General features: G+C 45.9%; 1 protein-coding gene across 2 annotated transcripts in view; it reads right to left on the bottom strand.

The window, feature by feature from the left end:
- Positions 1–4,775: 4,775 nt before the first annotated feature.
- Positions 4,776–10,577, bottom strand: part of ZCCHC7 (zinc finger CCHC-type containing 7) — a 115,996-nt gene continuing 110,194 nt past the window's right edge. For both annotated transcript variants that reach the window (XM_054810661.1, XM_054810662.1), the window contains 2 exons: positions 5,946–6,063; positions 4,776–5,493 (listed from right to left, as the gene is read on the bottom strand). In XM_054810661.1, the coding sequence (XP_054666636.1) occupies positions 5,045–5,493; positions 5,946–6,063 (567 nt within the window). In that variant the 3' untranslated portion in view covers positions 4,776–5,044. The remainder of the gene's footprint in view (positions 5,494–5,945; positions 6,064–10,577) is intronic.

The raw sequence follows: 10,577 nt of genomic DNA, 5'->3' as shown, positions 1-10,577 counted from the left end.
GACCCTGCACCTCGGTAACAGCGTTGTCTGATGGGGGAGGCCACGAATTTTGGCCCTGCCATTAGCAGGATGGTGCTTATGCCTGGTGCTTCCCTGACGATCGTGCTGGAGACCCGCACGGTGTTGGTGACAGGGAAGCACATCACCTTTCTGCTGCAGGTTTCAGACCTCTCCTTTGGGGCTGTGCTGGGACGCAGCCACAGTGCCCCAGGCATCACTGGCTGTGCGGGGTGTGCGGGGCGGCTCTCGGTGTTTAAAACGCCCGTCACTGCTCCCAGCAGCGCCGTACAGTGTGGCTGTGTAGCTCAGATGCGCTTGGTTAAATGACTTTCCCAGCAGATTGTACAATAGCTCGTGTCTTGAGAGAGAGATATATTGATATTTTTAGGCAGACTTTAGGGAAAAGAAAGCTTGCAGGAGGAGCCAGCCCCCTGTTCCACTGTGTTACAAAGACACGTTTAATTCCTTTCCAGTGCATGCTAGTATGCTGCAGAGATGTACACCTCAAATCACAGTGTTCCTTCCTTCCTCAACCTTGCTGTGTAGTGGCTGCAACAAATGATAGACCAAATACTCTCTTCTCCCCTCTTCACTCCTGGGACAGCTGCCCCCATTATCAAACAAGACTCTGACCTTTTGATCGATCCATCTTGTCTCCTCCACAGAGTCTGGGCTGAGGTGCGGCCCTTTATTTATTCACGCAATGTAGGTTTCCTCATGCTGCTTCACCAGCACACATCAACTGTGACCTCGAGACACTATCCTCTCCTGGGATAAGCATGTTTTTCAGTCCCAGCCATCTCTGGAGTAAAGACTGACAGTTCTTTAAAGGAGGGGGGAAAAAAGCAGGTGGGAGGAATGACAGGCTGAAGTGCATTTTGGTTTAATAGGATAAAATGGAGCTTAATGAAAGTAACTCAGTCTGCAAGTTGCCTGGTCCAGAACAGGATTTCAATGCAGTGCTTTCCTTTAGCTAATGCCTAATGTAATATTTTTGCTGGTGGAAAAGGCATCACCTCTTTTTGCCATTTTCCTTATCCTGTCTTTCTCATGTAATGCAAAAACATCTTCAACTGTATTTTTGCACTAAGTTCTGTAAAATTAATCAGCTGCTAGACAGCAGCCTGACTGGTAGCACTGGGAGGAATGGATGACAGTGACAGCCTGCTGGTGCCGAACACAACCCATTCTGCTTCAAGTGGCCCAAGAAAGAGACCCCAGAGTGGAGACAGCCGCACGGGCACACAGACCAGATGCTTGGTTCTGCTTCTCCGCCAGGTAAGCAGAGATCATTTCCTGACCGCTCCATGTAGAGTTTAGTGATCCATGGAGGGAAGGTTCACTGACTGGGTGTACACCGTGGGCCTCCATCTCTGGGGCTGGAAACACGTCTGCAAACAAGGGTTCTGCTTCAGCCCTGCTGAAGAGTATGCTGGTTGTGAGATGTGGGGCGCTGAGCTTCACGCACCCGAGCACCAGCCTGGGCTGGGGAGCAATTGCTGAAGACAGGGCAGTCCCACACAACCAGTGGGATGTGAGAGTCTGGGTTCTCCTGCTCTGGATTCCAGCAGTGCCTGGCCGCGGGCATGTTGCCCTCACTCCTCCCAACAGCAGCTCGGGGCACTGCTGCTCACACGGAAGGGAGGGCAGGACCTGGCTGCTGAGAGACCACTGGAGAAGGGGACCTTAGCAGTCCATCTGCTCATCGGCTTGCTCAACCATCTCCATCATCTCTGGCAGATCTTTGTTCAACCTTTCCCTGAAACCCACCACCAAGACTGAACGCCTTCCTGACAACCCGCTGCCATCTCCTGTCATCTTTACCATTTCAAGGTCTTTTTTCGTGGTGTCTCAGCTACACCTTTCTTGCTGCTCTTTAAGCATGTGCTTTGTTGTCCTACTCACCCCATATTAAGAACAGCTATTTTCCTTTGCACCTTATTAACCAGCTGCTTTTCTCTAGAAAAAAGCAGCCTCATTCATGTCAGTCTTTCAATGCTAGCTGCGTTACCTGGACCCTCTGATTCTTCTCCAAATTCTCTGGTGGGACCTCCAAAGCAGATTCGCTGTGTCTTGCTGTGCAAAGCCCAGCATACGTCAGTATTTGAGCTGATGTCTTAACCTGCCGTGACCTAAGGGGGCTTGTGGTTAATGCTCCAGGTTGTATGTGTTGCTGCACTATCTTGTCTCTTTTACTGCAGCTTTACTGCCTCGCGTTCAGCTTGGGAGCTGCCACTGCAACACTGCTCCCCATCAGCCAGACCCTAGCCTTCACCTGCAAGGTTGCTAAAGGAACTTCAGCCACCTTCATCCACCTTCAGTCAACGGTACAGCCTCAGAGGAGGTCTCCGTGGGGAACCCCTCCAGAGCAAGCTACCCCGACGGCCATCAGAATAACACTTTTCTAGCCTTCACACCAAGAGCGACTGTCTTATTTCTTGTATGGCATGCCACACGGCATCCATAAAACACCTCACAGAGTGATGGCTCAGAGCCATCTCTTGTTAGGTGCTCCTGGAGTTCAGTTTTCTCCTTGGCCTCTTGGACACTGTTGAAAACAGCTGCTTCAGTTTTGGGGGAAAGAAGCAGAAAACTACCTGCTCTGGATGTTCTTCAGCAAATGAGAGGCATGGAGGAACTGAAATCTCTCCAGAGCGTGGCCCAGTCCTTACTGCACTCGTGAAGAGAATGGCAAGGCCACAATTTCACAAAATCATTTTTACCTTAAACCCCTCCACCAAACTTACTGAATATTAGCTTGAAAAAACAGTGGAGAAAACAGTTCTGGGAAGCAAGATTCCCCAATACCTGCCTAACCACAGGTTGGAGGTGTTGTCCATTCCCTATTTTTGTACTTACAAACTTTCTAGTTATCTCTGGAGGTAGAACAGCCACGAGGATGCAATCCTCTGAGAGCAGTCACACCGTCACCCTTTGTGAGGGCAGAGATTTTCCATCCTGGCATGGTGTACAGTAGGCTTATTACGTTCCTCCAGACATTGGTAACTCCTGACATCCAGCTCTTGCAGATGGGAAGTCTAGTCCCTTTGGGAATCCCCTTCATCATAATGCTTCTGTCCAAGGAAGTTTTAGGGGACATGAGAGCAAGAATGCAGTCTCCTGAGCTCTTTAAAGAAGGGTGCAGCTCCTGGAGAAGAGATTTACTCATCTTGTGACAAGTTAGCTGGCCAGATGACTAAACTGATGCATCAGAAAAGTTGGAGTTGATCTCAATACTTAATGTAAAACAACCCTCCTTCCCTATCCACCAATCTACGGGCTGGTTCAGCTAAAGGCTACGGGGGACTTTTGTTCAAATAGAACTAGGTATTGATAAATGACAAGGGATGTAAAACACAGCACACGGGAAAAGCCAGGGTTCAATGTTAGGGGCAAGTCTTTTCAGGAGGGAATTAATTTATTATCTTTTTTATTAGGGTGAAAAGTGATTTGCATTTTCTGTATCATCAAGAACTTTTCAATCAAGTAATCAATGAAGTTAAACTAAAATAAATTTCAGTGGTCAACAAGGACACACTTGGGCAAAACTGGGCATTAGGTTCCAAAGTATTATGTAGGCGTACCTCTACTCCAAACACCTCTGAGATGAGGTGATACGGTCACTAAAATACCAGTGTTCTCACTGGTGACCTTGCCAAACAGAAAGTTGAAGAACTCTGGGAGTACCAGCATGGAATACCACTGGCAGAATGATAGTCCTGAATTTTTTCTAGTGTACTCACTTCCCCTTCTCAGATACCCTTCCATTAGCATAGGTTGCAAATACTTTCTAATTTTAAAACACCACAGTAGCCAAGGGCCTGTTTCTTACTAATAATTAAGAGAGGACATGCACCTTTATGAAATTGTGTTGTTAGTTACTATCACTTGCTCAGCAAAAGGAGTGGTATAGTACAGAGCAGGTCATGAATCAGTAGAGTATAGATAATTTCCTTTTCAAAACCAGAAAAATCTCTTGCCAGAGATGATGTAGTTTCAACTCAGGAAAGAGAAGAAGACACTGTTATTAATTATACTTGGTAATGCAAGAAAATGTACAACAAACCCACTATTTTTATATCCCTTGTGTAAAGTTTTATTTAGGTTGTTCCTTTGATGAAGCCCTCATTCTTACAAAGCTTTTAACAACGCACTTGTTTAATTCCAGTGTACAAAAATACGTCTTTAAAAAAATTATTAAATTTTAGCACAGTATATCTGGAATCAAATACATTTTTCATACTCTACTATCTTTTCCCCAGAAGCAACTTCCACATCAAGGAGAACAAGGACATATTTCATTTGAGATGCAAACTCTGTTCTGTCCTCAGCCGCTTTCTCCTGCCCTGCTGACTGGTCGGCAAAGACAGGGACCGGGATGTTCCCTGCGCTGGGCACTGAAAGCCGTGGCACTGAGGGTGATGGATCCACGACACCATATAGGAGCGTGAGATGGGAGACTGTCATGTCCCAAAGCGCATGGCAGGGACTTCGCAGCACCTTCCAGGAGGGACAGAAGTGAAAAAGTGCCCAGCTGCACTCTGGAGAGGATTGAGTGCCATGGGGAACATGCTTTACATCCATGTCCCTGGTCTCTATCCCCATTCCTCCTAACGTGAGAGCCTCTCCAGTGGCAGCTGCAAAGGTGCTGTGCTCCCTAGCAGCAGATCCTGCTCCAGCAGGCAGAGCAACATCTCACTGGTGAAGAAACAAAACCTACCAAACCCAGCATGGCCCCTTCCCCCCCCCCCCCCCACCCCCCCCACCCCCCAAGCAAAGAAAATAAACTTACAGCCTATCCTGGGACTGCTGAAAAGTACAGCCGTTCCGGGCACTAGCACTGAGTCCCGCCTGTCGGGTGGACCGTTGACAACGACAGAACACTCCCTTTCGGGAGCAGACATGGACACTGGATGTGTGCTGGTGCCTGGGCATGCCAGCCTGGCTTCAGGGACGGACTTAAATTCAGTGTGCGAAGACAGGGACAAAAATAAACAGAAGGCAGAGCCAGAGCCAGTAAATGCTGGTGCTACCTACTTCCTCATCACCAGGATTTCTGTTTAGACTTCTTCCTCCTCTGTTTAATGAGGAACAAATTCTCATTGATATCAGGATTAGCGTCTTTCTGGTTTTTCCATTTCTTCTTCCTTTTAGCACCTTCCAGAGGCTCCTGCACATACCCAGTCTTGCTGCCTAAGAATGCCTGGAAAATGGACTTGTGATGGATTTTGCTGCCCTTATGTGCCTGCCTTTTACACCCTCTAGGGAAGTCCTCCTCCAAATTGCGGCTGATTTCAGCATCGCTGCTGTCTTTCTGTTCTCTGGATTTCTCTGCCCGGGACATCTTCATCTTTTTGTGACACTCACCATCTTTGTTATGTTTCCCACGTTCTTTCCAAGGCTTGCTCTTTTTCTTATGGCTGTGTCCCCCATGTTTTTCTTCCTGCCATGGTGTTTCTGACTGTTCTGGCAGAAGGCCGGCTTCCTGTAGTTCTGTAAAACAGAGCAGTTTATTTCAACACACACAGAGAAAACCTAAAACCTAGTGCCTGAGCCATCACAGCTTTCCTATTGTTATGCATGAAGTTAGCTATCAGAGATTTTTTTTTTTCTTTTTTTTTTTTTCTGCCAACGGTCTAGAATCTTAACAAATTACAGTTTAATCCTCTGTCTGCTAGTTTATAGCATTTTTAATGTCAGTGGATTTTTTAGAATTAAAATATCTGACAACGCCCACCTAGTGGCTTTGACACAATAAATTTCTGTGATAGACACAGATGAATAAAGTCACAAATCTTTTACTACTGTTAGACTACCTGTTCAAATCCCTATAGCTTTTCCCAACGCATGAAAATAATCCTACAATATTTCTAAAAGCAGCAAGCACAGAAGAAAGAATTTCAAAGAACTGAAAGGCAGGAGGGATCTCCCAAAATATACTGTACCTGCAATCTTTCTTTTTAATCTGTTCGCTCTTCTCTTGATATCACATTCATCATCATAGTAGTAGATGAAGGGAGAAGTAGGGAACATGCTCCCATGCATCCGCTTTTCTGAGCACTCCTGCAAAACACATTTCAAGTCACTAGATGTGGCTGAGTTGTGATTTTTCCTGGAAAGGAAATGCAGATTCTGTAGGTGCAGGTCGGTACCTGTGGAGGATGTGGCCAGCAATTCTTTAAATACTGGTAATTTTATTACAATCCAATAGTCCCACCTGTGCACACAAAAAACCATGCATTACGTGAGCCAAGCTGCAGCCTTCTCGCAGAAAATGGAAGGAATCCCGTGTCTTCCCGCAATTACTATACATCTGTAGCACTGATAGCAGCAGAGGACTAGAAGCAGGTGAGCACTAGGTAAATACGAGGCAAACTGCAAAAATGGAGCTGTTGGATCTGGGGAACAGGGCTGTCCTGCCTGCAGCCAGGCCAGGTGCCCCCACTGCCTGCTTGTGCCGCTTCTCGCCGCCCCCTGCGCTCCCCCAGCACAACCATGTGCCCAGTCTCCTCAAAAGACAAATAATTCTAATGGCAGAGGAGCTCTTTAACCTGGATGATTTGGGTTGAAAGTAGGAGCAGAAATGTGGCAGACTCGAAGGATAGGGTGGCCTAAGGGAAGGAGTGAGCAGCGATGAGGAGCCAGGGGCAGCACCCCTGCCCCAGCCCATCTGCACCCAGAACTGTGTGTCTGACAGGTTGCAATTTTCTCACAGATACAAAACAAAAGCAAAGCCTGCAGGAGACTCTGCTGTGCAAGCACATCAGATCTGCAGGGAAGAGGAAGACGGCCCTCAACAGTCGGCTGAGGTGAGGAAGGGGCTGGCTCTTGCATCACGTGCATGTCAAATGCTTGATTCAGGAACGTGAATGTTTTTCACTGCTGTACACAAAGTTTTAGCAATGTCTTGTGAGCTAGGCTAACTGGGATGCTTCCTATGATTCTGTCTTTTTTTCAGGGTACCAGGAGATATTAACTGATGCTTTCTCCTCCTTGTGAATTGCTTGTTAACTGCTGTGCTGTTAGGTTGTGTGACAAGTGAACTTGTCCCCGCTTGCACAGAGGAGCGCGGACCAGCAATGGCAGCTCAAGGCTGGAGACTACCCAAGTCTGAGGGCTCAGCCTTACCCCGCTGCGAAATCAGGCTGAAAGGGACCTAGGAGGGGGCAAGCCCATCCATCACCTGAGGCTGTTCTCCGCAGCTATTCATCCAAGATACGCATATCCTGGTAGACGGACCGGATTCCACACTGAACACCTTGAACAGCCCACTATCACCCCACAGGGAAGCCTCCTCTCTCACCTTTCCCGGGTCCTCCCTCAGATTTAAGAGGAGAGAGAAGCATAACAGAGAAATGACACTTCAAATACCTGTGTTTCACATGAGTGAAACCTAAGAGTGGCCTTCAGGCAGGGCACAAAGCTGCCTGCCTATCTGGAATAAATGAAAGAAAATATTATCCCTAAACGTTGCCAAAGAGGTTACTGAAAACAACACTGATGGGCTTAAGAAAGGAATATGCAAAGACACAGTCATCTTTCTGTGATACCTGTGAAATGCACTGCTTGAGAGCCCGCATCAAATCTAGGGCTTGCTCTGCAGGCATGTGGCCCGTTCACGATTTTTCTTTTGTTAGTACGCTGACAAAGAAGCCTTAGCGAATGAAATGCACACATAACCCAAATTGGCACTCCTCTTTTCCTCTTCATCTCCACTGCATTGATAAATCAGCTCAGCAATGTCCAACATGCACTTGGCTATATCCTTCCCTCTCAGGAAAGCTGCCACTGCTGCCATACACTGTGTACTGTTAAATACTCTTGGGACAGTCTTCAGCGCTGGAAGTATTGTACAGAGGATGGAAAGCAGAGCCTGCTACCAACCCGCAGGAGGAATTTTCTGTGTGATTGGCATACTGGGATATGAATGCAAGGCACATCTGCAGATATTGTACAGTTCCTTATCCCTGCTGCCTTCAGAACTTGCTGCAGCCTGAATAATGCAGTGGGCTGTCCCTCATTAACTTACCCTCCCTCTTAACTTTCCTATGGGGATGCCCCTTAAAATGAGCACATCTTTGTTATGGACCATAAGAGACAATCTTTTAGATGTGTGGACTGCAATGAAAGGAACTATGATGTGAAGTCTACTAAAGAAAGTAAGATTACTTGTCCTTATTAAATCCTCAGTTTACATAAAAATACATCTGTCTTAATAAACAATAGAGCAAATTTGGGCATCCTAACTGCCAGGTGTTGGAACCTCTGTCTTTATGTCTTAACTATTTCCATCTCTACAAATGAGAAGGGATCCACAATGACTTCCTTACTGGAATTGTACTGGTAACTCTGGGATTTTGCAAGCTTTTTGCTCTTGCCTCTGCTTTTGGGAAAGGCCTCCCTAGACCTCTAGCAAAGAAAAGGAATTCCAGGTGTTCCTAAACTGGATTAAATGGTAACATGAAAGGAAATGCACTGCAGTGGGAAGCACTGATTATGATGCGTCTATATAAAACTAATCCCTGCCTTTTCTTCTTGGTCAGTTTGTTATTCCTGTGGTTTAACTGCTCAAAAAAGGCAATAGAGCAGGGTTCCTGAGGTGTAGAAATGCGAAAAATGTCACAAGATGCTTGTCATCACAAGTAATGTTTACCTGCTTAAAAATATTTACAGTAAAACAAAAAAATCAACAGAAGTCCTCTTTTTTCCCCCTTAAATTATAGGCAGATCTTTCAAGCTCTGACAGAGCTGCTCACCGCATGAACTCAGGCACTGATTATGACCTCAGTTTTCTTAGCCAGTGAGAGCTGCAAATCTCAGACACATTGCCTGTCCAGCTGGGTCACTGTAAAGATGCACACGCAGGCTGCTAGTCCAATTTCCTCGGCCGTTCTTGGCGAGGTGGTTTAGTGATTTGAGGGCAAATACTCAGTTATCATTACATAATCCGATGTGTGTCCTGGACGATTTTCTGTGTGCATACAGAAAGATCTGGTATTTCGTCCCTCCTGTGTTGCTATTGACTTCTCCATTTTCATTCAGTCATTGCTCAGGCTACTTCTGCTCATTGTATGCTAGTAAAAATACAATCTTATCTTCTTTGATAGCCATAAAGTGTTGTCCTTGAGTCACTTTATTCCCTTACTGATTTTGTAGTTTCTACCATTTTCTATCCAAGCAATTACTATCAGCTCCTCCCATATATTTAATAATTATTTTTACAGCAGCCTTCTTTGTATCCATGCATGGCTGCCTCCTGCCTCCCTCGAATGCCACTTTTTGACAGTTTAGTAAAATGTTCCTTATCCATTGCCAGCAATCAGTCTCACTTCTTCACTCCTGTCACCTCAATTTTTATTGTAAAGTCTCATTTTAGCGTCTATATTACTGGAGGGGGCTTTATTCTGGTTTTGTTTAGCCGGATCAGTTTCAGTGCTGCTTTCACAGGCTTTATCAACTCCAGTCCAAAAGAACTGGCAGAAGACACTCGTTTGCATGCCTGTATTGCTGAGGTCTCACACTGCTGCCGCGTGTGTAGCTGTGTCTTGAGCAGATGTCTGGCAGGTGAAGCTGAGGAGTCATGCCTGTCCCACAGCCAAGGCAGTGCCTGTACGCCTGCCGTGCCAGGGATGACACCAGGCTGCTGGCACACGCTCGTCTCTCAATGAGCTTGGATTGCAACTGCTGCTTATTTCCTGCCCCTTCCACCTGCCTGTGCAGGCAGTGGTGTGTCCTGGATGTACGCGATGGCCTCAATGCACCATTTGAAGAGGAAAATCTTCACTTGTCTCCAAGACAGCTTGGCATTAAAAACCTTGTTTGTCTTTCAGCTCTGCCATAAGAAGATCCCACCAAACCTGCCCTACCTGTTCCACTATTCCCCACAGGGATTAAGTATTTAGCTGAAAACAGCAGCAAGCTTTTAACAATACAACTTCAGTAGCTGTAGGAGTCAACACACAGAGCACGTGAGAGAGAAGGAAGGATTTTGCTGGATATTTGCTACGTCTAAGCTGTAGGAAACTATAAACTTAACCCATGCAACACATGAGTAACATTCATTTTCTAGAACACTTGTGGCTCCTGGACTTATTCCATAAAAGAAAACAACTAACACTTGTTTGGTGTTGGTATTTGCAGGTAGAGAGCTGCACTTGTCATGACAGGAGACTGAAAAAGGTGATGATAAACATCAGCATCGATGCTAGAAGATGCAGCAGACCGCCAGTTTTTACTGAAATCACTTAAAGCTCACGATGTCCTCCTTCATCAGGCTGAGTACCTTACAGAAGAACGATGTCAAACTTAATTCAGATGTTGCATTAAACTAAGAAACTACAAATAAGGATCACCCAAAGCAGGCAGAAATGGAAAATTCTTAAAATATGCATACAAATTGTTGGGCTGATTGTGGTGAAGAACCTTACATGATGTTGAACATGGCAGTAAGGCACTAATATTTCATCTTATGAGCCACGGGGGAAAAAAAAGAAACAAACAAAAAAAAAAGCTCTGTTCAGCAACTGTCTGTTTCCCAATGAATATTCTCTCTCCCAGGCAGTCGTATTTTGATTTAG

The sequence above is a fragment of the Grus americana genome, chromosome Z, assembly GCF_028858705.1.
Source record: "Grus americana isolate bGruAme1 chromosome Z, bGruAme1.mat, whole genome shotgun sequence".
NCBI lineage: Eukaryota > Metazoa > Chordata > Aves > Gruiformes > Gruidae > Grus > Grus americana.
Note: the sequence above shows the minus strand (reverse complement) of the source record. Positions and strands in the feature narration are given on the sequence as shown.